We start from the raw sequence: 26,828 nt of genomic DNA on the forward strand, positions 1-26,828 counted from the left end.
TGGGCTTCTTTGCTGATGATTTACTGGCCACGATTACGAATCCGGTGATCTCCCTACCAAACTTACTGGATAAGTGTACAGTATTTGGTGACCTTTCTAATTTCAATGTCAACTACTCTAAGACGGTTGCCCTGAACATTACAACATATCTTCAAATGATAGTTGCCCTTTGACTGGCATGATTCTCAATTGAAATACCTGGGTGTTGCTCTAAAGACCTAACTCACCTAGTTGAGGCTAATTTTACCCCTCTTCTGGCCAAAATACACTCAGAATTACAGTCCTGGAAAGCAAGACCCTTTTTGTGGTTTGGGAGGTTAGGTATCCTGATATTTACTCTCATCCCAAGATTCTCTACCTCCTGCAAACCTTGCCCATTAAGATACCTCCCTGATGGTTTTTGGACATTCATGCTCTTATGGGAGGGCGGAAGACCCCATATCAGGATGGATCTAATGTACAGGCAGCCACACAAGGGGGTTCTACAGCTCCCTAATATTCAGGGGCATTACCAAGCTTGACTTCTTACTTGAATTCTAGAGTGGATACAGGTAAACAGTGGGTACAGATTGAGAATCAGGCACTGGTCATTCCTATATGCATAGCTCCGTGGCTCCCCACCCTTCCTGGTACCTCCCAGCCCACTATAGGGCCCACACTATCTTGGTGGAAATCCCTTAAAAAGAATCCTTCTAGCTCTTCATTGGCCTCCTCCCAAATGTCGTATTTTTTTTATTTTTATTTTTTTTTGGGGGGGGGGGGTTAAATCTTTATATTAAAAGGTGACATAAATGACCGCTTCTCTCCTGGAACTGACCATAGAGCTTTCCAACATTGATTTGATGTGGGCCTTTTTCCGAGTTGGACAGCCGGTGAGTGGGGAAACGATAGTGCCCTTTAAAGACGTACACGACCAGTGAAACTTACCTTTGGGGGAAAACCGGTGTTATTTACAGGTCCGCCATTTCCTGCAATGTCTCGGGGCCTCAAGCTCCTTACATACGGCTCCCATGACTTTTGAGCACTTTTATGCTGGTTCTACTGTACCGACTCATGCTATCTCCCAATTATATATAATCTCATCTCGGATGATGCTAGTCTATCCCTTCCCCACTTCATTAAAATCTGGGATTGTGATTTGTCAAGAGTTTAGGGGCGAACTGTGGAAAAATATTTTGTTTAGCTCATGCTTGCTTTCCTAGTGTCTGTGTAATGGAGACCAAATACCAGTTAGTATCCGATGGTTTAGGTACCCAGATACTCTCTATAAGATGGGTATTGATGTGCCCAATATGTGCTGGCATTGCTCCAACGGCACTCCGTCTCAAATCTCAGGGAAATGTTCTAGCCTTCAGCCCTTTTGGACAGAGTAAACTTTCTGCTAAAATTTTAGGGGTACCGATCCTGTGTTTTGTGTATTTTATCTGTCCCCTAGACCTAGTTTCAAATATAAGAAATCTCTACTGTGCTATTTGAACAATGCTGCCAAGTCGGTTATCCAAGTAAGGTGGCGCTCCTCCTCCCCTCCAACAGTTACAGATAGGTTTTCTTAAGAAGATGGACAATATTATCTGTAGATGGCAATTGCGTAGCCTTTAGGGATACATGGTTCCGTTGGATGGACTTCAAGGAATCTGTAGCCTTTAAGGATACTGTAACCCCCTACCTCCTCCTAAGCCTCTATCTATAGGGTTACCTTGGGCTCTGTTGGACTCTAACCCTCTGGTGTTAGTGTCGATATTGCCTTCGACTCCAGGTCAAACTATGTAATTGATTATGAGAAGATTAGTCTTCTCCTTACTCTATTCTAGTACTATTCCCTTTTTCCCCATAGATAGGTCTTGGATGTTGCTAGTCTTGTCTATCGGATTAGGGACAATGCTCTTCTTTTCTTCCTTTCCTTTCTCTTCCTCCCCCCTTTTTATTTGTTTTATTTTCTTTCCTGCCCCTGTCTCCCTATTGTATGTAAGTTCATACACCTTTGCAAGTTCTTTAATAGTGTCTTTTATTGAGATCATTGTGTTCATCACTTTCATTTGCATTTTGTGATGGTTTTGTTCTATACCTGCTCTGTTCCTTGTGAAATGGGTTCTACTTGTTTCCCCTCGTGTTGTGCTTCAATAAAGATATTTTGCACTAAAAATACACTAGCTGCTTATTTGATCTAGTGACAGTAATAGACACTGAGGAAGGGGGAGGAGCTCCCTTATACACTGTTACATGGGGCATTTTCAACTACTTCTCTCTACCTTGGAGCTAAACCATTGTAATGACTACCATGGAGTAAAAGGCTATATAAAAGATGAATGCATTTTGCTGTTGTGTATCTGCAGTACATCTTAAATAAAAAACACATTTATATCCAACTACAAAGGTGCCCCATAGGTGTATATTTCAGAGCATGCCCTAGTTATCTTAAAATAGTATTGGCAAAACTAATAAAAAAAAAATTTTTTCCCATATATTTACAGTACAGCAGTTCTTGGTTTAAATAGTAAAACACCTTGTACTATTGTTCATATAAAAAGTAATTGCAACCGTCCTTAAGAAACACACTGATCTCTCACATTAATACAGTGCTATCATGTCCTTTTAGAGTTCATTTTTCAACATCCTAGAAGCACCACATAATACAAAAGAAAGAAAATTAACATTGTAACAAACTGTTCTAAAAATAAATTATTGTCCCTTCGGCAAGTCCACATTATTCCTCGGATATTCAGGAAGCTATAATGCATCTTCCTTTAGTTTGACGCAAGAAGAACAGTTACTGTGACAGGATAAAACGGGCAGATGGGACTCCACACAGTTCAGCCAGAAGTTGGCGCAGCTTGGGTGATAGGACAGCCCTCCAAAATTCAACATGCTGCTTTTGGGTTGAGATGCGAACTAGAAAAGACGTGTAAAGAAAGGCAAATTGTAACAGCATACCTTGCTACAACATGTGACGGGATAAGACTGCCTGAATTTGTAGTGTTTCATACAGTATGTAAAATAAGAGAATAATAGTCAAACAATATAAATGCAGTCAAACCTTCTCATTAATTGTATTCCAGTGAGGATGCTAAGATACCTTTGATTAAAAAAAAATTATATATGTCCAAAAATGACCGGCACTCATCTGGCTTAAATGACAACTTGCCCGGTGCCCAACCATCCAAGAACAGTTTGGTGACGAACAATGCCTTTTCCAGCATGATGGAGCACCTTGCCATAAGGTTAAGTGGCTCGGGGAACAAAACATCAAAATTTTGGCTCCATGGCCAGGAAACTCCCCAGACCTTAATCCCATTGAGAACTTGTTGTCAATCCTCAAGAGGTGGGTGGACTAACAAAAACCCACAAATTCTGACAAACTCCAAGCATTGATTAGACAAGAATGGGCGGCGATCAGTCAGTATGTGGTCCAGAAGTTGAATGACAGCATGCCAGGGCGAATTGCAGAGGTCTTGATAAAGAAGGGTCAATGCTGCAAATATTGACTCTTTGCATAAACTTAATGTAATTGTCAATAAAAGCCTTTCACACTTATGAAATGCTTGTAATTTTACTTCAGTATACCATAGTAACATCTGACAAAAAGTCTAAAAACACTGATGCAGCAAACTTTGTGAAACCCAATACTTGTGTCATTCTCAAAACTTGTGTGTGTAATATTATATATTACCCACACACAGTATATACACATATACATACACTTGCATATATACACACACCATTTGTGCGGCACTCACTTTCTAAATAAACAACTCCACATAATTTGTGCATCAAAGTTTCAGTGCACTATCTTCAGGATGTTCTGAAGATCCTTTATATTTCATAGATGTGTCAGAAACTGGACTGTCATTTTGAGGCTGGATCTCATTTGAACAACAAATGATTTACGCTCTTTACCTAGTTTACAGTGACTGCAACTCATCCGTTCCCAAACCTAACCTGTTTCCACATACAACTGTTATCTATGATTCAGTCCAGACTATCTAATAGAAACCGTTCTGTTACCTATTGCTACACCTTCCATAACTGTACACCAGGGGTTCCCAACCATGGCCCTCAAGGCACACTAACAGTCCAGGTTTTAAGGATAGTCATACTTGAGCACAAGCAACTTAATTAGTACCTCAGTTATTTTTATTAAACCATCTGTGCTTTAGCATGGATATCACCAAAACCAGGACTGTTAGTGTGCCTTGAGGACAGAGGTTGGGAATCACTGCTGTACACTAAAGCTGGGTACACACTAGACAATATATCGTCTGCAACTGATCAGAATGACCATCGTATAGTGTGTACCTTTATATACAACTCATTGTACGATGAACTGGGTGGTCGCATCTTTCCATCGGATATATTGTACTTCAAATTGGATGATGCCACGGACAATGAGTCATAGTTACATTAGACATGTAATGATAAATCGCACCGGCATACAGCGGATCGTGCAGTGTGTATGGCCATGTGATATATTTTAACATCGCAATGCTGTGTGGTTGGGTTGTCCAGGTGTGTACTCAGCTTAAGTTTCATGGTTTTATTATTCCATTATTGTTTCATTACTCTGATGTAAACATTTGGATTGTTGCCCTCTCTGCCTCCCTTTTGACTCCACTCTGCTTATGTTTCTGCCCGCCTCTGCCCACTACTCCTGCTGCTGTTATAATTATAGCTCTATACACAATTGTATTTTTTGCTGAGAAATGTTCAGTTAAAAAAGAAAAACAAAACTAAATGAAATTGTAAACTTTATCTGTGCGATGGGCAATTGTGGATCGCTCACCTCCTTCTCCTCCTCCTCCTCCAGCCTTTCCAGCAGACATACACCGCAGCACCTCTGAAGGCAGAAGTTTGAATCAGAGATGGTTTCTTCAACTTCACAGCCTAATGCTGATGGGGAGGGCTGTAAATGTAAACAAAAGAATAAAACTTTTTGGAAACCTGAGAATGGACAGATTAAAATATGTTTAATGTAATGTGAATCATGTAACATTTATTTGAGGCATCATATCATGATATAGCCTCCATATGTTATATCAATCCTATTATTTTATTGTTTTTACTTAAACCCCAGTGAACCTATCGCACTGACTACTGGATTCTCCTCTAAATGTAGTGTGAATTATTAGTATAACACTTTGGGCCTGATTCATTACGGATCGCTACTGCGAATACGCACGCAGACCCACTGCAAAAACTGTTTGCAATCGCAATACCGTCGGTAGAGCCCAATTCCCCTTACTCGCATCTGTAATACATTGCAAGTCTGCGAACCATCGGTAACATCGAGTACGATCGGAGCCTCACGCACAATTACAACAGGTCTGACCTTACTCAGAATTTGCTAACTTCATCGCACGCAGTGAAAGCTCAAGCTGCGTATGTCATCACAGTGGCTAATTTATGCACGCCCCAGTAATGGCGTTCAAACGCACTGACACGACTGCGTTTCCCCGACCAACCCCGAAGTGGTCACTTCCTGTCAAGCACTCTATGATGGGTCTGCAGTGTGATCGCAGTGGAGAATCGCGCACTGCGATGCATGCGCAGAATGCAACAATCGCCCGTCTGTGTGTGTAATCGCAGTAACGATCCATAATGAATCAGGCCCTTTATCTGCTACAGATTTTGCACCTGTGCCATAGAGTACCAAAGTACATTTATATGACATTTATAGACAAAAAAAAACTATTTGAAAAAGAACAAAACAACACTTTTCCATGACTCTTCCATTTGGTACTTTCATACAATTAATTCAACTTATACAATTGATTTTAGGAGACTTGGCAGGTTTATAGGAATACCAAGGATAATATACTTTATTTTAGATATATTTTACGGTTGTGGACCTCAATAAGGCGCTGTGTTTTTTTATAAATACTTTTAATCCTAACTGGACTTGTAAGAGCAATGGCATAGTTTAGATCTCAGCTTAGATTATAGCTTCTCCCAGGGCCGTAACTAGGGTAGTGTGACCAGTGCCATGGCACCGCAGGACAAGGGGCACTGTTCAGGCCTGTCAATTTTCTGTTTATTATCATTCTCACTTGTAGCTTCCTCTTATTTTATTCCCAGCATCTCCTGGCCTCCCCTATCTCTTCCCTGGCCCTTCCCCATGAGGCCATTCCCCTCTTTTGGGTGTATTATGTCCCTAATTGAAAAATGAGGGTGGCGCCAATGCTCTTTCTGGCACAGGGCACCAAAAAGTCTAGTTACAGCTCTGGCTTCTACACCTTGGAATATGGGCTTTACAGCAAAAGCCACTTAGCACAGCGCTTCGCCCAGAGAACTGTAAGCCTGTCTCTCGGCATCTAGCCACTGCACTGCACCAGAATAATGCAAGACAGCACCACAATACCACTCAGATGTGTGTTAATATAGTTTGCATTCTGCAAATGAATGGAACTGAACATTGAACAATTAAACTGTCATACACAATTAAATTGAAAAAGCACAAACTCAGTTAATCCACATACATTCATTTAGTTCAGTTATACAGAGATTTACTTGCTCTTTAAGTTTAAAGAAGAAAATGTTTTATTCATTTGATGCACTTACCAGTGTCTGTAGCACACTGGGGCACAGGGATAAAAAGGCCTGCAAGTTATTCCAAGATAACTCAATATCCCGCAGGAGAAGCCGCAATCTCTCACAGTCAATGTTGCGTGTTCTCATTCCTCCTTCCATTCTCTTTGACACTCTGTAGACTTCAACCACACCTGCAGTATGAATTAGAAAAATCATCTAGAGGTCTCAAATTATGTCACTCAGGGGGAGATGTATCGAGCCATCTAAAGACTGGATAAGTAGAGAAGTTGCCCATAGCAACCAATCAGCTTCTGCCTATCAATTTATAAAATGCATTTGATAAATACTAGCTAGAAGCTGATTGGTTATAATGGGAAACTTTTCGACTCTTTAGTAAGGTTTGATACATTTTCCCCATAAGTAAATAATAAAATTCCATAACTCTCCAAGGTGCCTATTTAACAAAATTTGGAGTGTGGTATCAAAAGTTAACATTCCTTATTGTCGATTTGGAATGATTTTTTCGGGGCAGTTTTACCAAGGGCCATGCATTGGACATGAGCTCCGATAACAGCCTGGCAATGAGTAAAAAGTAAGGTGATATTTAACGCTATCACTTTAGTTCTGGGTTGCTCACCTGTGCAGGTACTGCCAGTATATGAATCAGGAAGAGGTCCAGTCTACTGGGTAGTGATCAGATATGTCTCTGGCCTTAAGTCAATGGCTGTTAAAATAGCCCGATAACGCCATCCTCATAGAAAACTGCCTTAAATGTTCTGTTTTAAACATTTGCCTGGCGTGGTCGCATCAGGTGTGATCATGCAGAAACACCCAGTGGACATCCCCTCTGGATCCTTGCACCCTTCTCCAGTGTCTGCCATGCAGCCGATCACTGTTGATCGGGCAGCCAGCAGTACCCCTCACGGCACCTGTAGAGAGGAGTAGTTGCTGGGGAGTTCTGAAGTTGTGATGTTGCGATGATCGATGTTCCGATAAGTTGACAGTCGATTTTTAAAAGATTGATATTAATGTTATGGGTTTTTTTTTTAAATAATATATATTTTTGGTTATAAAATCATGTTGGATAAGTTTTAAATAGATGTTCTTGACATAATTCAATCATAAATTAAACTCAACAATTTCTGAGCAGCTTTTAGAAAAAGATATTAGCCAGTTAAGGGGTTAAGGACAAAATTTACTTTGATAAACAGGCACTTGAAGATGGGCTTTAGTTAATTTAGCCAAAATATTCAGCTGATTTTGCTAGATGACAAAACCTATGTAGGGAAGTCAGCCGTTTTGCCCTGTGCCAAGCTTTGTTTTAAATTTAACTGATCAAGTGTTGATCAGTGATTTCTGTGGCTAGTTCATGAAGTAACTCCACTCACTCATGGTGAACACGGCGCAGTATGGATGTAAGGAATAAAAGCCTAAGGCAATCTTTTACAATCCATCTGCAATTACAGTACATGCTTGCACCACTATGGCAGTATGGGGCCCCAGCTGTCAGTATTATAGCCTATCAAGATGGTTTATTATCTCAGTAAGTGGGAAGCTGAAGTATGTCATTTGCTAACTGATTTCCCTCTCTGGAACTGGATGATGTAACACTGACAAAGGAAACAGAATATAAGGACACACCTGAGATATAATCTGTTCCCCGAGAAGACTGCAGCACTTCACTGCATACAGAAGGTTGACTAATGCTGCACAGTATTTCATTGGCTTTCTGGATCACCTTTACAATGAAGAGAGAAAGAGAAAATGGACTGTTACGGGCTCATAAACATAACACTTGTATATAAAACTCTCTGCAATATCAAAATATTACTTTTTAAATATTTCAATAATTCTCATTTAGTAGACGCATTCTGGGTTGCCTATCATGCGTTTCATGCAACACTTGAAGAGCCCAGTTGTTTTGGCTTGGACATGTTATAAAATGTTTGCTCACAATTTGAAAATATAATGAATACCAACTACTCCTTGAAAAGTATAAAAACAAATTAAAAAAAACAAAGGGTGTGCAGGGTGGAGGTGTGGGGATTGCAGGCTCCGAACTATCGTTGATAACAGGACTGACCAATCACACAGTGACTTTGAACTTTATACAGTAGTTTCCAAACTCTGCCATGACAATCCACATTTTAAGGATATTACTGCTTGAGCACAGGTGACTTAATTAGTATCTAACTCAATTTGATTTAACCATCTGGGGGCAAATGTACTAAGCCTTGGAGAGTGAGAAAGTGGAGAGAGATAAGCTACAAACCAATCAGCTCTTGTAATTTTTCAAACAAAGCCTTTCACATGGCAGTTAGGAGCCGATTGGTAGGTACCTTATCTCACTCCACGTTATCACTCTCCAAGGCTTAGTATGTACTAAGGCCCTCATTCAGAGCCGTTCGCTATTTGTGGTCGTTCGTTCAAAAACAAGGGGTGGCTATTCAAATGATCCGTTCGCAAATTGCAGTCTGTTCCCACCTCTAAGTCTGAACGAGCGAGCAAAACATACGCTCGTTTTTTTGATAAAAACGCCCCCTGGCCGCACGCACCATACGTCATGTCCGCTATTTATTAGATTAATCGAGTACATCGTACAGCGTATGAACTGCTCGCTATTCTTGTGGTTGGTGTTTTCAACCGCTATTTTGCGAGCAGTTCTGAGTTAAAAAAAACCAAGTGACGTGGTCAATGACGCTGCTGTATTAATTATGCACTCCCTTAAAACGCCCGTTTTGACCTTTAAGCACGCCTGCGTTCGGATCTCCACTCCCCGTTTTCAAGCACCTTCCCCTGTTACCACCCACATATGCCACATTCTGTCACTCAAAATAGCAGGCCCTCGCTATATTGCGTACCAATGATTTTCGGCCGCACTGACTGGTTCGCGCATGCGTACTAAAAACCGTACGCATGCGCAGATGTGCGAACATCGCTCGGAACGAGGGTACTGCCGCTAGCGAGTGGCTCTGAATGAGGGCCTAAGTTAGTACATTTCCTCCTTGGACTCAAGCATGGATATTCTTAAAACCTGGACCGCAATGGTGGAGTTTGGGAACCTCTGCTTTATACAAAAAAAACAATCACTTGACAATTGCAGCAATAAGGTACTGGCATTTGTTTTAATTTAAGTTGGCCAAATAGAAAAATCACAGATCGTTTAGCAAACACGGGTGACCTAAATCTTCCAATCTAAAGCCGGCTATACCTTGTGCAATTATTTTATACCAATCAGCCAGTTATCAGCTGTTTGGCCGATAATTGCATAGCGTAAGGCCGCGACCAAGAAGCAATTAGCCCACTGTCGGGCATAAGAAATCTTCGAGGATGCCTAACAGATACGATGTACTCACCATCAGACAGACCGATTGTCTGACAGTGTATGGCAGTGATTTTCAACCTTTTTTTAAATCGCGGCACACTACACAAGATTTAAAAATTGCCAAGGCACACTATACGGCGATGCGGTGTGCGCGGACTATGAAAAAACACACTACATTAGTTCCCACAGGAAAAAAACACACTACATTGGCCCCCACAAGAATAAAAAACACACTACATTGGCCCCCACAAGAATAAAACAATCCCATTGGCTGGCCTAACAGAAAAAAAAAACACCTTGCTCCCCACAAAAAAAACAACCATACCACATTGCGCCCCACAGAATTGCTCCCCACAGAAAAAGAAACCTATGGCTGGCCCCACAGAAACAAAAAAACAAAACACATTGTTCCCCACTAAATAGGCAAATATATGGCTGGATAACATATGGCTGGTTCTCACTAAAAAAAATGACATGACTGGTTCCCACGAAAAAATAAACTATGGCTGGTACCCACGAAGAAGAAAAAAATGTCTGGTCCCCACAAAACCCACATTTCTTCCCCCCTTGTCACTCACACTGCAGCAGGATCGCGTGCGGGCGGGCTTCCAGGCAGGCTGCAGAGCCTGCCTGGACAGAGTGCGGGCTGGCTGATTGGCGCAGGGCGCTTTGGCTGGCAGAGCGGGCTGGAGGGCAGTGGACAACGCGGCGTGCGTGACCTGTGATGTCACGCCGCCGCATCTTTGCAGGTCACTACCCGGTCGCGCCTGAGTCTCCCAGAGGAGCTCAGCGGCCCGGGATGCTGAAGTACAGTAAAATGTGCCTTGTGGCTCTGACAGCCCCGCGGCACACTTCACATCCGGCCACGGCACACTAGTGTGCCGTGGCACACCGGTTGAAAACCGCTGGTGTATGGCAATGTCAGATTGGTCTGCCTGTCTGATGGGGCGTTTGATCTCACAGTGTATGGCCAGCATAAGCAATAATTTTTAACCATTTGGTTGGCCAGATTTAATAATTGTGTCACAGCAATAAACACATTTTTAAAACTTAATTTAGCTGCTAAAGAAGTTATATTAATTATACATGCAGGTAACATACCAGACAGTATTGCACCATATACCAATAAAGAAGAAGTATTTAAAAAGAGTTGAAGCTTGTGGGGAATTGGAGACAGTAAGTAGCTGAAGCTTGCTGTAAGCCATGGGTTCTCAAACTCGGTCCTCAGGACCCCAAACAGTGCATGTTTTCCAGGTCTCCTCACAGAATCACAAGTGAAGGAATTAACTCCACCTGTGGATATTTTAAAATGTGTCAGTGAGCAATGAATACATCTGTGCACCTGCTGGGTGACCTTGGGGTCCTGAGGACCGAGTTTGAGAACACTGCTGTAAGCAATTCAATATAGGCCAAATGTCACCAATTAAATGTTCTTTTGTATATGATTTTATTTCCATTTCATGACAATTGCAGTTTCCACATATGTCTTAAACATGCGATATACCCCAAATAGGACACGTCACAAAGGCCGAATGTGTTGCTCCTTTTTTTTTTAATTACTGTTTTAAGTTTAAATCTTTCCATTTTCATGCAATTTGAAGATGGAGGTCACCTATTGTGGCATGTGTGTTTGCACAAAGACAATACAGTAGTTACTTTTAAGTACAGAAGTTTGCTTAGAAAATTAAACAACTAAAGTAATATATGTAACATTACCTTATGGATGTTCTGTAAGCATGTCTTTAGGTGAAGAGTACACGTATCTAACTGAAATTAAATAAAATAAATATATTAGAAAGGGAAGAATAAACTTTGTTTTACAGTGAGTATTGGACCATTTATCAAATGTAATAAAAAGGATGTGAGAGTTACTGCAAATATAAGGCCTGATTCTGCATCAGACGCAACTGCTTTGCCATCATCATTAGCACCTGAACGTGTACAGTCATGGCCAAAAGTTTTGCGAATGACACAAGTATTGGTTTTCATAAAGTTTGCTGCTTCAGTGTTTTTAGACCATTATGTCAGATGTTACTATGGTATACTGAAGTAAAATGACAAACATTTCATAAGTGTCAAAGGCTTTTATTGACAATTGCATTAAGTTTATGCAAAGAGTCCCTGTGGACCCTATGGACCTCGAAGACAAAGTTAACTAAGGTATGTTATACCACAACTCTTATTTTCTTCTTCAGGGTCCATAGGGTCCACAGGAACTACCTTGGGGATTTCCTAAAGCAGCTCCCTTAAGGGTGGGGACGCTCCTGAGCAGAAAGGAGAATTCGCCGTCCAAAGGAAGCATCATGGGAGGCAAAAAGTATCAAATGCATAGAATTTGATGAAAGTGTGGACCGAAGAGCAAGTTGCTGCCTTGCATAATTGTTCTGCATAGGCGCCATGTCTAAACGCCCACGACGGTCCCACAGACAGAGTAGAATGTGCTGTCACTGTGTTCGGAACCGGGAGTTCAGCCTGAGTATACAGATGAGAAATAGTCATACACAGCCATCGAGCCAGAGTGTGCTTGTTAGCTGGCCAGCCTCGCTTATGAAAGCCATATAACACAAAAATGCATCTGATTTTCTGATGGAGCTGGTACGATCGACGTAAATACGAAGAGCTCGACCCACATCCAGTGACGCTTCACCTACAGAAAGGCCAGAAGAATAAAAATATGAGATATGGTAAGAACTTACCCTTGTTATCTCTATTTCTACGAAGTCCATAGGGTTCCACAGGATACCTTGGGGTATAGGTGTGACGTCAGTCGCTGGGCACCATAGAGTTAAGCTTTTCAGCCTCCCAGGATGCACTAGGGTCCCCCTCCTATACCCCGCGCCCGAGCCAAGGCACCTCAGTTAGTTATCAAGCCATAGGCCGGAGGAGGAGAAGGAAGAGAGAGAAAAAAGATCTGGACACATACAAGAATCACACTCTCACCAGAGGGAGATGGAAAACCGGTGATCAGAGCAAAGCCCATCTGCAGCACAGGTGCGACAGGGCGGGAGTCCTGTGGAACCCTATGGACTTCGTAGAAATAGAGATAACAAGGGTAAGTTCTTACCATATCTCATATTTTCTACTTCAGGGTCCATAGGGTATCCACAGGATACCTTGGGGATGTCCCAAAGCAGTATCCTTTAAGGGTGGGGACGCTCCTGTGCAGAAAGGAGAATCCGCCGCCCGAAGGAAGCATCCTGAGAGGCGAAGGTGTCAAAACCTGTAATACCTCACGAAGGTATGGACAGAGGACCACGTAGCAGCCTTGCAGATCGGAACTGCCGAGGCACCACGTCGAGCTGCCCACGAAGGACCCACAGACCTAGTGGAATGAGCCTTCAGAGAAGGAGGGACCGGTAGGCCTTCATGAAGATAAGCTTCAGAAATAGCCATACGGATCCAGGCTGCCAAAGTTTGCTTTGAAGCAGGCCAACCCTTTTTACGGAAGCCATAGAGGACAAACAAAGCGTCCGACTTCCTAAACGAAGAAGTGCGGTCAACATAAGTCCTTAAGGCCCGCACAACATCCAAAGAGGCCTCACCCACGGAAAGACCCGGTGAGTTAAAGGCCGGAACAACTATTTCCTCGTTAACATGAAACTGGGAAACAACTTTGGGAAGAAACTCGGGCCGAGTGTGGAGCACTGCCCTGTTCCCATGAAAAACCAAGAAAGGGGGTCTACAAGAAAGAGCCCCTAACTCAGAAACACGTCTGGCCGAAGCAATGGCCAGAAGGAAAACAGTCTTAGCTGTTAGCCATTTAAGATCCACTGAGCCCAGTGGTTCAAACGGCGGTCCTTGGAGAGCCCTCAGGACCACAGCCAAATCCCAAGGCGCCACAGGTGGAACAAAGGGCGGCTGAATGCGGAGAACACCCTGCATAAAGGTGCGCACATCCGGGATTGTAGCAATCCTACGGTGAAACCAGACAGACAGGGCCGAAACCTGTACCTTCAAAGAAGCAAGGCGAAGCCCATGATCTAGTCCCGCTTGCAGGAAGGCGAGAATCCGAGACAGACGAAACTCCCGCGGTGCATAACCTCTCGGTCGACACCACTGGAAGAACTTATGCCACACGCGATGGTATATCCTCGCGGAAGACGGTTTCCGAGCTCGTAACATGGTACGCACCACAGAGCTGGAAAACCCCCGGGACCTCAGCATGGCCGTCTCAACAGCCACGCCGTCAAAGACAGCCGAGTCAGGTCCGGGTGAAGGCAAGGACCCTGAGACAGAAGGTCCGGTCGTAGCGGCAACCGCAGAGGACTGTCCACGGACAGACCCTGAAGGTCTGAGAACCAGTGCCGTCTGGGCCACGCGGGAGCTATCAACAGGAGCGTCCCTCCTTCCTGTTTGAATTTCCGGATTACCCGTGGAAGAAGGGAGACCGGAGGGAACAGGTATGCGAACCGGAACGTCCACCGGACGGACGGACAGAGCATCCACCAGAGACGCCCCTTCGTCTCTTGTGCGAGACCCGTACACCGGCAACTTGTTGTTGTGCCGGGACGCCATGAGGTCGATTTCTGGAAGACCCCACCTGTCCACCAGTAGTTGAAAAACGTCCGGGTGCAGGGACCATTCCCCCGGATGAACGTCCTGGCGACTTAGAAAGTCCGCCTCCCAATTTAGCACTCCCGGGATGAAGACCGCTGATATGGCCGGAAGATTGCGCTCCGCCCAAACCAGGATCCGAGAGACCTCTACGAGAGCCGCCCGACTGCGAGTTCCTCCTTGCCTGTTTATGTAGGCCACGGTGGTAGCGTTGTCCGACTGGACCTGCACCGGGCGACCCTGGAGAAACCGCTGTGCCTGCTGGAGAGCATTGAAGACCGCACGGAGTTCCAAGATATTTATTGGAAGCTCCGCTTCTGTCGGCGTCCACCTGCCCTGGAACAAGTGTGGACCCGAAACTGCTCCCCAGCCCCGAAGACTGGCGTCCGTTGTCAACAGGACCCAATTTGGAACCCAGAACGGACGTCCCTTGTTGAGGTGGGTCGTCTGTAACCACCACGCAAGGGACAGGCGAACCTCCGGGGTGAGCACAATCGTCCGGGACTTCAGAGACTGAGGCAGCCCGTTCCACTTGGACAGGATCAGGTGCTGCAGAGGTCTGGAGTGAAACTGGGCGTGTTCCACCATGTCGAACACCGACACCATGGAGCCCAGTAACCTCATCGCCGAGTGTAAGGACACCCGGCGGCTGTGCAGACAACTGCGCACCCTTGACTGTAAAGCAGAGATCTTGTCCTCCGTCACGAAGATCCTTTGCTGTCCCGAGTCCAATAAGGCTCCAAGATGCAGAATCCTCCGAGACGGGATTAGAGTGGACTTCTGCCAGTTGATTAGCCAGCCGTGCCGTTGCAGCAGTGCAATGGTCAGGTCCAAGTGGCGTAACAGGAGCTCTGGAGATCCTGCCACCAATAACAGGTCGTCCAAATACGGCAACATGCGGACTCCCTGCAGCCGCAGAGAAGCCGCCATGACCGCCATCACCTTGGTGAAAACACGTGGTGCTGTTGCCAGGCCAAAAGGTAACGCCCGAAACTGGAAGTGGTCGCTGCGGATTGCAAACCTGAGGAACTGTTGATGGTGCAAAAGAATAGGGACATGCAGGTAAGCGTCCTGTATGTCCAATGACACCACGTAGTCCCCAGGTTCCAGCGCTAGAATGATGGACCGTAGGGTCTCCATCCGAAACTTCGGGACCCGCAAAGACTTGTTGAGTGCTTTGAGGTTGAGAATCGGACGATATGACCCATTGGGTTTCTGTACCAAAAATAGATTTGAATAGAAACCCTGGCCCCTCTGGGAGAATGGAACAGGCACTATAACTCCAGCCTGGAGCATAGTGTGCAATACCTTCCGCAGCTCCGTAGCCTTGTTCCGGTCTGATGGTAGACCCGTGGTGAAGAATCGAGCCGGGGGTCTGTGCCGGAAGGAGAGGGCGTATCCGTGGGAAACCACCTCCAGAACCCAAGTGTCTGTCGTAGTGGTCGACCAACACTGGGCGAACTGTAGCAGGCGGCCTCCCACCCTGGGATCCCCCAAAGGGAGGCCCGGACCGTCAGGCCGCAGGCTTGTCATCTGGCTTGGGGGCCGGACGTCTGGTACTCCATGCCTGCTTCCGGGGCTTGACCGATTTCTTAGGGCCAGCCTGTCGAGGAAACGACTGTGGTTTGGGCCTGCCCTGGGCGCTAGATGACCGAAAGGACGATGGTCCAGAACCAGAAGGAGCAGCGGCCAACGGGAGACAAGCAGATTTGGCTGCCGCCAGCGTGGCCACAATCTTACCCAGATCCGAACCGAAGAGAACTTCTCCGGTAAACGGCAACGCTTCCAGACCTTTCTTGGAATCTGCGTCCGCCTTCCAGGATCGCAGCCACAAGGTGCGACGAGCAGCTACCGCTGCTGAAGAAATTCTAGACACCAGAGTACTAATGTCTAGAGCCGCCTCGTTGATGTAGGTGGCCGAATCACGGAGATTGCCAATCAACTCCGCCTGTTCGGCCGGACAGTCGGATTCAAAAGAAGCCTCTAATGAATCCGCCCAGCGCTCCATCGCTCTGGCAACCCAGCAAATGGCCATAGCCGGCCGTGCTGCCCCCCCTGCAAGGGAATAAGCGGACTTCAGGCAGATTTCTACCTTGCGGTCCGTAGCATCCTTAAGGGAGGACATGGATGGCATCGGCAATGTGGCACTACGGACAAGACGGGTCACGTGAGAATCCACCTGTGGAGGGGATTCCCACTTAGCAAAATAATTATCCGCGAACGGATAAGCCACCGCCAGGCGTCTCTGCGGCTGGTATCTTTTGCCAGGTTGTTTCCACGCCTCCTCTAAATGGTCCACCAACTGACCCGAAAGAGGAAAGACTGTGGCATCGCCCTTCACATCTTTGAAAAAGGCATACTTAGATTTAGCCGCTGGGGGAACTTCGTCCTCAATCACCAAGGCTGTGCGGACCGCCCGAATAAGTCCAGGAATATATACTTTGGACTTAGCATCAGCGTCCTTAGTATGGAGAGGTTCCTGATCGTAAGGATCCAGAATCTCCCCATCATCAGACGTCCCTTCGTCATCCTCATAAGGAGCGGACAGAGACACCACCGGCCCTTTATGAGGCCGCATCACAGACTCCCCTTGCAACACATCCGACAAGTGCTGTACAGAACTCGTCAGGGAGTTAACCCACGCTGGCTCCTGAGAACCCGGGAGCGGGGAAATAGGGAGACTGTGGGGTACCACCAATTGTCGTGGGAACCCCTGCATGGGTGACGACACCACAGACTGCTGGGACAAACCCATCGGAGTAAACGCGGGCTGCGGAGCTAACTGGCCCACTAAAGCTGTTAACGCCTGAGCAAAACAAGCCCAGGGCGGCTCCTGTACCGGTGCTGTAACCGTAATAGGCCGCGCCATGGACAAACACTGCCGGCAAAGGCCCTCCGTGCTACCCTCCCCCTCCGCTAACGGTACTTTGCACGTGGTACACTGTAGCCGGAGGGGAAAATCACTTTCAGACATGATGGCACCACGTATGTGACCTCTCTCACCAATTAAGTATTAAATAGGCGAGAGACCACCCTGCAGCACCGCACCGCAAGGGCTTTAGCAGAAAGAACAGGGACAGTAATAAAGCTGACAGTTTAGAGAAGAAAAGTTACAGGCAGCGCTAGCACAGTCACATACAATGCAGAGAAATAACAATTCCTGCACTAACAGCGCTGATCACTCAACTACACAGACACAGGGCCTGGTAGGACACAGCGCTGCATACACAGACCTGAGCCACAGCGGAGGAGAGGTATGCGGGGGGACCCAGACCACGATGCTTCCGTCCAGCGCTTCCAGCAGCGTTCACCATGCGTTCTGGAGAAGATGGCCGCCGAGGAGCAGAGAGGAGGCTGGCCTGGGGGAGGAGCGCTGCCACAGGACCAATCGGCAACATGCAGAGAGGGCTGTGTGCAGCGGGGGAGGCGCCGGCTGTGAGACAGGGAAGGCGCGCTCCCCTGGCATGCATTTAACCCCTGGGACGCCGCAGCGCTACCGCTCTGCTGCGGTCCGCTGTCCCAGGGGGTAGTGGAAAGCGCAGGTTGGTCGCCTGGCTCCACGCTGCAGCCAGTCCCCAGGGAGCCCCCTGCCTGGGGACTTAGGACCATGTGACCAGCGGGGACCCACCGCGGGACCCCGCTGCTTACCTTTGTCCCCCTTGGATCCGGCCATGGTCCGGAACATCTGGGGTCACCGCTAGCTGTGACCCCAGATGCTCACCAGCATCCCCGGATCGGTACCGGCGTTCTGGTACCGGCGGGGGTGTAGGGAAGACAGCATGGACGTCAGGACTGACTGTCCATGCTGTACATCCAGATGTGCAGCCACAGCTGCACTGAAGAAAGCTTCAGGGGCTCTTCTAGCCCCCACTCCGACAGGTGCACCCGACGCCGGCCGGGCACCAAACTAAACTGAGGTGCCTTGGCTCGGGGGCGGGGTATAGGAGGGGGACCCTAGTGCATCCTGGGAGGCTGAAAAGCTTAACTCTATGGTGCCCAGCGACTGACGTCACACCTATACCCCAAGGTATCCTGTGGATACCCTATGGACCCTGAAGTAGAAAAACTGAGACTACAATTTCCTCATTTATATAAAACCTTTGGGAGGTACCTGCCCTTATACGGAGGACAGCTCTATTCTGGTGAAAGATCAAAAGACAAGAAAGTGCTGCCAAATCAGAAACTCTGCGAGCTGGGGAGACAGCAAGGAGAAAAAGAGTCTTCGCTGTCAACCATTTGAGGTTAACTTTGTCTAAAGGATCAAAGGGGGGGAGCCTGCAGCGCCCTGAGAACCAAGGATAAAGCCCACGGTGCCACCGGAGGGAGAAACGGAGCTTGCAGACGGACAACACCCTGAAAAAAATTTCTAACATCTGGCAGAGTGGCAATTCTGCGCTGGAACCAAAGTTACAATGCAGAAACCTGAACTCTTAAGGTAGCCAGACGAAAACTTAAATGTAATCCAGCTTGAAGAAAAGCAAGAACTCGGGAGACCCTAAAAACCTTAGGGTCATATTTTCTGTGGAAACACCAATGAAAAAATGAATGCCAAATCCTGTGATGGATGCGGGCGGAAGCAGGCTTCCTTGCCCTGAGCATCGTCTGGATCACAGAAGTAGAAAAACCTTTGGCCTTTAAGATGGAAGACTCAAGAGCCATGCCATCAAAGCCAGCTGAGGTAGATCCGGATATAGGCAGGGACCCTGCACTTGCAAATCCAGCCGTAGAGGAAGTGGGCTGTCTATTGTTAGACATGTCAGATTGGTAAAAAAAAATGTCTCCTGGGTGGGATGTATTTGAGAGACCCAGGTGGATGGTATTGGAGTGTGACAGGGGGATGATGCTGTTGAGATACAGGGGGATGGTACTGATGAGAACCTCTGTTGCATGTTGATGACATTGGTTTTATTCTTACGCTAACAGGACTCTTCCGGATCATGTGATCTCCAGCATGAATAGTGAATACTGACTCAAGACACTGCCTGTCCAGGTTCCCTGTTGCAAAGAAATCATATAGGTAAGAAAATATTTATTCACATGCTGTGATTATTCATTGGGGAGTGGGATTGGGGGCATATCCATCAGCTCCTGGACGGTGGGCATGCCCCCAGCATGATGAAAATAAGGGGAGTAGCTTGCAGACATAGCATTTAACATGCAGCTACACCCCTTTCTGCAAGGCCACACCCACTTTTTCAGGCGCGCGCATAGGGCCACTTTCCAGATTTTTTCCAGGGTCCCAATCCGCCCCTGCATCTGTGAATGTTACAGTGAGTTCTCTAAATCAGATAAGTTTGCATTTTATGGTAAGCGGCTGAGAACACTGCTGTAAGTTCTAATATTCCTGGACATAACAATAAGGGATGTTATTCCTTACATTGTACATCCATGTCCTAATCTTACTGATATTTACAGGAGTTTTTATAGAGAATACTCTAATGTGCATTACACATACACTGATCCTGCAAGTCTGCTGTTCTGGGTATCACTAGCTCCCCATGTTTTATATCTTCATGAATATCTGCCAGCATTACAAAACAAACATCTGATTTACTGGTAGAATACATCTGGCACAGATGGGTTATGGTGAAGGACAGGGTTTTGGAGCTCTGCAAGTGTGAAGGTTACAAGGCGTGGGAGATTGCTGAAAGATTGCCGTAACTTAAGCAAACATCTCTCAGACAGCAGAAAACCTATATTTCAAACATCAAGAAAACACCTGCTGTACAAATATAAATCATGCACAGCATAATTAATCAATATATATATAATACACGTTAGAGCATTTGCTGTAAAAACTCCTGTAAATATCAGCAAAATTATTCTGCAGTTTGGAGTATAGACTTATGTGGAAGTTCCACAATTCAAGGTCTGAATCATTTATGATGCAAAGAGTGGTCTTAAAATAAATAAAATGTATCAAATTCTCTAGTTAACTAACACTGTATTTTCCATTTCAACTTCATAAAAGTGCCTTATTTAAATACATTTCTAGGGGCCTATGTATTAATAATCACAGCACTGCCTTGATTATGAATAGTCTGTATTGCGATGGATATTTTCATTTTGAATAAAAATATCTCCGCTATGCACTAAGTGTAACTCGCAGGGACAGCGGCAGCGCTAATCAGGTTTGCGTATATCTCTAATTTAGGCCCATATTCCAAAATTAGAAATCCATTTGCGTTCTTTTTTTTTCCAACCACAACACGTGTACATTCATCCAATTAGGGTTTCTATAGAAACTAATAAATTACATATATCTCCATTTCTAAAGGTGCTTAGGGAATTGCCGGGTTCTGCTAGGACTGGGCAAGGTGGTTGAAATGTATTGATATATTACTCCTTTATGCTAGCAAGTACCAACAGAAAACTCTTTCTGTCTTGAAAGAGAAATACTGAAATGAAATGTTATCCAGACATCCTGATTAAAGTGAACTCTTTTACACTAATATCAGGAAGATTGAAAATCACTAATGTAAAGTGACCATCTCTAGATTTTGGATGTATCTCAACTGCAATGTTCTCTGTAATACCGCTTTTATACCTAAATTCCGGGCTGACCCAGAGGTTGGAACAAGGGGCCTGATTCAGACCTGGTCGCAAGTGCTGAGCGCTCGCAACCGGGTCGATGGTGGCCCACAGTGCATGCGCACGACGGAGCCGGCTCCGTCGTGCGCATGCGCGAGACCCGGCTAGCGACGGCCAGTCCGTCGCTCCGGGTCTCGCACCAAAGGGGGCGAGCTGTCGATGTTGGCGGGCCGGGGGGGTGGCTGCCCAAACTGAGGCGTTTCCATGAGAACGCCTGCCATTTGGGGGCGGCCAGCTCTCTGGGGCTTGCGACTGGGCGAGACCCTACCAACAAGGGTCTTGACGCAAGCCCGATGGTTGCGATGGTCTTGACCATCGCGACCATCATCCTGGCCACTCGCAATAGCTGTGGGTGGTCACCCACAGCTATGCGAGCAGCCAAGAGGCCGCTCCAAAAAAAAAAAAAAAAAAGCCCGGCCCTGATTCAGAGCGAGCGGCTCTGAATCAGGCTCAGGGTTCCAATCCGGATCAGATCCGGAACTTCCCTGGTGCAGACCCAGGATATTCCCGATTGGCGCCGTTCACACCGGAGCTGTGTCTGCAGTGATACGGCTCTTCCCTGCAATAACCCGGGTTTTAGCTCTGGTGTAAAAAGGGGTATCAGATACCTAGCAATGCAGCTATTTGTGATTCCTGGTAGCTTACTGGTCACAGGTCATTGCATTTAGGTAGGGATGGACATCAGAAGTCTATAGTTAGCAGCCATTTGATGTTCCTGATTCGATGAAAATACTTTTCCCATCGAATAGAGAGTAATCGATAATTGCCAGCCATCGGATGCAGCATTCCAATGCCCATCCGATGGCTGGCTGCTATTGTGCAGCTGCTAGCACCCAAAATGGATGTCCCCAGCTCAGCTAATGTTAAGGCCCCCATACACTAAGCGACAGACTGCGCGATCCTGCTGTCAGATGCGCCGATCCAGCGGTCGGAAATCCCGACCTGTGGCCCTTGATGTTGCGTGATCCGTTGGAGGATCGGTGAAATTTATACATGTTGAATTTCACAGATTTTCAAATCACTATCATATTTTGATCGTGATCAGCCCCCGCATTGCGAAAATCAGTCGCCAGTGTATGGGGGCCAATAAGTTGCACTTTAAACAATGACATGCCAAATTTATGATGAACTGACAGGTACAGACTGTACTTGTATAACTGTACTCAGTGGCGGGCTGGGCCGGGGGGCAGTGTGCCATGTGCCCCCCGGGCCGCAGCGTCATGCGGGCCGCGGGCCGGTGCAGTCTGTGTCACTGTGACACAGACTGCACCGCGTGTGTAGCGCTGACCGGACGGAGTCCGGTCAGCGCTACACAGCACAAACACACAGCCGCCGGAGACGGCAGCTGTGTGTGTGCTGTAATCAGCAGCCGCTGAGAGTCTGTCAGACTCTCATCGGCTGCCGCTGCTCCCACTGCGGGAGCCATCTTCCGGCTCCCGCAGTGGGTAATGGGAGAGCCGTCGTCATGACGACGTCTCTCCCATAATGCAAAGCGGCCAGAGGAGGCGGTGTAAGCGTCGGGACCAGGAGCGGGAGTTTCAGGTGTTTTTTTTTTCTTTTTTTATTAAGTCTCTCTCTACTAGGGGGGGGGGATTACTATGGGGGCACTACCAAGGGGGGGGATTACTATGGGGGCACTACCAAGGGGGGGGGATTACTATGGGGGCACTACCAAGGGGGGGATTACTATGGGGGCACTACCAGGGGGGGGATTACTATGGGGGCACTACCAGGGGGGGGGGGGGACTACTACTATTGGGGGCACTACAAGGGGGGGACTACTACTACTGGGGGCACTACAAGGGGGGACTACTACTACTACTGGGGGCACTACAAGGGGAGGGGACTACTACTAGGGGCACTGCATAGGGGGGAGGGGACTGCTACTAGGGGCACTACATAGGGGGAGGGGACTACCACTGGGGGCACTGCGAGGGACCACTGCTGGGGGCTCTATATAAAGGGCAACACTGGGGGTACTGCATAGGGGGGGGGAGACTACACCTGGGGCCACTATTTAAGGGACATTGCATAAGGGTTACCACTATTGGGGGCACTGCATGGGGGGGTGGACTGCTACTGGGGGCACTGCATAGGGGGTACCACTATTGGGGGCACTATATAAGGGGCCTACTACTGGAGGCACAAGGGGCACTGAACAGGGGGGACCACTACTGGGGGTACAAGGGGCACTGCATAGGGGGGGATCACTACTGGAGGCCTGCATAAGGGTGTTATCTCCTGTGGCACACGGGGGCACTGCATATGGGCAGTACGACAGGGGCTGCCCCTAATTTTATTTTTACCTTACATTAATCCCATATGGACCCGCCTCCTCCCTGAAACACTTGAGGGGGGGCGGCGCAGTAGCACGCACGTTCTTCAGGCACCGTGGCTACACGCTACTCCTCTGCCAGGGCCGCCTGCATGCATTTTTCCCCCAGGCTAAAAGTTGCCAGCCAGCCCCTGACTGTACTGAGAAACCAGTTGACCTAGAAAGTATTTACAGGTCATGTAAGTTGTATACACACGTATAACAACAGTAGGAAAATATATGCATGTGATACAATAGTTTGACCAGTTAATGACCCTATAGTAATGTGCAGATCCTATACCTTACCAGAGTAGGTTCAATAGCCATTGATTGCAGTGCCTTCCACTTGTGCCAGAGCTGTCAGCAGAAAGGAAATAAAACAGGAAAATCAATGTTTGTGTGGAGAAGTCAGACTCCTCAGTTCAGGCAGTTTGGGCGACATGATGCAGCATTACATTCACAGATAACATCGCGGCATACAGCTGAGAATGGCAGGAGGTGTCCTGGGACTTGGGAGTAGTCCAGGTGCAGCCAGAGTGACACGTTACCTGAGGGTGCCCTGCCGGCTGCTTACACCGGCCCGGATTACACGCCGGTCTGCACTACACTGGGTTTCACACAATCCAATGTCCGCAAGTACCAGCACTAGACAACCCTGCTGCCGCTAACTACATGCATACCTGTGCTATAGTAACCCGGTCCCCATTACTATCAGCATTGCAGCTCTCGGTCCCGCAACGCTGCAGACTACCTGCATTACAACTGTACAGGATATCCTGGGAGCTACATTGGGTGCACTGCACAGCGGCACGCCCAGACCCTGCTTTACCTCCATGGAACATAAGTAGTTTGCACATACAGTACCTAGGAAATCAGAGTAACTATCAGCATACAAGTACAATGGGAGCTACTGGGATAAAACGGTAAAGATCCACTTAACAAGGATGTGTATTTTGTGTTGGCACAAGTGACATTTGTGAAATAAATAGAAATAATAAAAAATAAAAAAATAAAGTAGCTTCATTCTTCTTTCTCATACTCCCTTTCTTCCATAATGGATCCAATAATGATGCTCTATCTTGCATAAAGTACATACATTTGGTATATCTATATTTTGGAAAAATTGTTATTACATTCGATTTATTTATTAACAATTATTTATATAGCGCAGTGATATTATTACACAATACTTTTATTTTTTTAATTATTGTCAAAAGCCTATTCACATACCAGGTTGCATTTGTTGGAGGGAACCCCATCCTAATTGTATCCTGATTATTTGTGCTTATAGTCTGCCTTTACTACCAAAATAAAGGGTCAGTCTCAGTCCAATTAGGTGCAAGTTTGCTTTATGAAACTTGCTAACATCGCACGAATGCGCACCCCCAGAAATGTGAGATCCAATTAGAAATGCCAACTTGCGCTACTTGCAGTGAGAGTGTGCCAATTTTCTGTAACATGTGACTTGGGAGAATGTCATGAAAAAGTAGGGAAGCTATTCTGGATGGCAAAAAAGTGACAACATCATTAGCAGAATCATATAGAAGGCTGTCAGTGGGCATAGGGAACGAAAAACTTGATTTTGGTGTAATTTGAGACCATTTTTGTTTTAACACACATATAATTACTGGACCAATTAAGCTTATTGAAAGCTTCAAAATGCCCAATTAGTCATGAGAAGGGGTGGGTGTCCAAGGGGTTTTGAACTGTGTCCCGACATTTTTACCTTAATATAAAGATTTTCCCTACCTTTACACACCCTCGGGGGGGTGCACACACAAAAACGCAAATTTCCTCTATAACAGCAATGTGAGTTTGGAATTGGATTGCAACTACAATTCACAGTGCGAGTTTGTGGTGAAATCAGGTCCTACAAGCCAACTAATTGGATTGAATTTAAAGAGTTTAAAAGTTACCAACATGGAATCCATTAGTTGTGTCTGGCACGTACTCCACCTATTTCACTGAGTTTACAGATTTCTCTCACCCTCTTGGAACCTATTCCCCTTTGGAGGGAGTGAAAGCTGAGGTCCCGGCTTGAGGGAAGAATCGGAGGCGTGGGGCCTGTATATATGATCTCCTCATCCACGGATGTCAGATGTTGACGAGACCAGTCCAAAGGTGAGGAGTCTAACCAGCTGGGAGGTGTTCTCCAGTGACCCCACCAATCAAGATATGGGCTTTAGCTGCACCAAACTGGCAGGTCGCGGCCCTTTGGACTGGTGTCTGATACCGTGGGAATAGAGACAGATATACTGTAAATGGCCCAGAGGATATACTTCTAAAGAGAAGCACCAATACAGGAGATAGCTACTTGTACTATTATGCTGATAGTGCTAGGTGTCCTGTGATGAGAAGGAGAGCACTTGAGAGTTGTACACTGGAGAGGAGTCTTGACGCAAACCTGCGTCAATAGATGCTATAACTTGTACACCAGAAAGGGGTCCTTGGCGGCCCCACTGACATCACAAGTGATGTCAGTGGTGAGCCTCCAGCTCTATTAAGAGCCAGAAGCTCACTGGGGCTTGCGGGAACGAGACCCTACAGCAAGGGTCTCGTCGCAAGCCACGATGGTCGAGACCATCGTGACCATCACCTGGCCGCTCGCAATAGCTGTGGGTGGTCACCCACAGCTATGCGAGCGGCCAAGAGGCTCTGAATCAGGCCCTTAATCCCCAAAACAAAATTTCCACTGCATTTCAGCCCTGCCACAAAGGGACCAGCTGACATCATGTCAGTTATTCTCTCGTTAACACAGGTGAGAGTGTTGACGCTCACAAGGCTGGAGATCACTCTGTCATGCTGATTGAGTTAGAAAACAGAGTGGAAGCTTTAAAATGAGGGTGGAGCTTGAAATCATTGTTCTTTCTCTGTTAACCATGGTTACCTGCAAGGAAACATGTGCAGTCATCATTGTTTTGCACAAAAAGGTCTTCACAGGCTAGGATATTGCTGCTAGTAAGATTGCACCTAAAGCGACCATTTATCGGATCATGAAGAACTTCAAGGAGAGAAGTTCAATAGTTGTGAAGAAGGCTTCAGGGCATCCAAGAATGTCCAGCAAGTGCCAGGACCATCTCCCAAAGTTGATTCAGCAGTGGCATCGGGGCACCACCAGTGTAGAGTTTGCTCAGGAATGGCAGCAGGCAGGTATGAGTGCATCTTCATGCACAGTGAGGCGAAGACTTTTGGAGGATGGCCTGGTGTCAAAAAGGGTAGCAAATGAGTCACTTCTCTCCAGGAAAAACATCAGGGACAGACTGATATTCTGCAAAAGGTACAGGGATTGGACTGCTGAGGACTGGGGTAAAGTTATTTTCTCTGATGAATCCCCTTTCAGATTGGGGCATCTGGAAAATCGCTTGTCCGGAGAAGGAAAGGTGAGTGCTACCGTCAGTCCTGTGTCATGCCAACAGTAGAGCATCCTGAAACCATTCATGTGTGGGGTTGCGTCTCTGCCAAGGGAGTGGGCTCACTCACAATTTTGCCTAAGAACACAGCCATGAATAAAGAATGGTAACA

General features: G+C 46.6%; 1 protein-coding gene across 3 annotated transcripts; it reads right to left on the reverse strand.

Annotated features, from left to right (window-relative positions):
- Positions 1-2,439: 2,439 nt before the first annotated feature.
- Positions 2,440-24,121, reverse strand: LOC148521490 (synergin gamma-like). 3 transcript variants are annotated; one of them, XM_088475128.1, is made up of 7 exons: positions 23,987-24,121; positions 23,613-23,663; positions 11,564-11,614; positions 8,164-8,260; positions 6,553-6,713; positions 4,778-4,897; positions 2,440-2,889 (listed from the first exon to the last, which is right to left on the reverse strand). In XM_088475128.1, exons 2-7 carry the CDS (start codon positions 23,631-23,633, stop codon positions 2,728-2,730), a joined length of 612 nt encoding a protein of 203 aa, XP_088331254.1. In that variant the 5' UTR covers positions 23,634-23,663; positions 23,987-24,121; the 3' UTR covers positions 2,440-2,727. The 3 variants fall into 3 exon arrangements, with proteins under 3 accessions (XP_088331254.1, XP_088331252.1, XP_088331255.1); XM_088475126.1 differs by having other exon boundaries at positions 24,058-24,077; XM_088475129.1 differs by lacking the exon at positions 23,987-24,121 and adding an exon at positions 23,855-23,957.
- Positions 24,122-26,828: the final 2,707 nt, after the last annotated feature.

The sequence above is a fragment of the Taudactylus pleione genome, unplaced genomic scaffold (assembly GCF_031769625.1).
Source record: "Taudactylus pleione unplaced genomic scaffold, aTauple2 ptg000162l, whole genome shotgun sequence".
NCBI classification, from domain to species: Eukaryota; Metazoa; Chordata; class Amphibia; order Anura; family Myobatrachidae; genus Taudactylus; species Taudactylus pleione.

Coding starts and splice junctions, on each gene's coding strand:
- LOC148521490 (XM_088475126.1), bottom strand. Junction 8,261..11,563: donor GCTTACAGAACATCCATAAG/GTAATGTTACAT, acceptor TTCATTGTAAAG/GTGATCCAGAAAGCCAATGA. Junction 4,898..6,552: donor CCAGTGTGCTACAGACACTG/GTAAGTGCATCA, acceptor TTACATTTACAG/CCCTCCCCATCAGCATTAGG.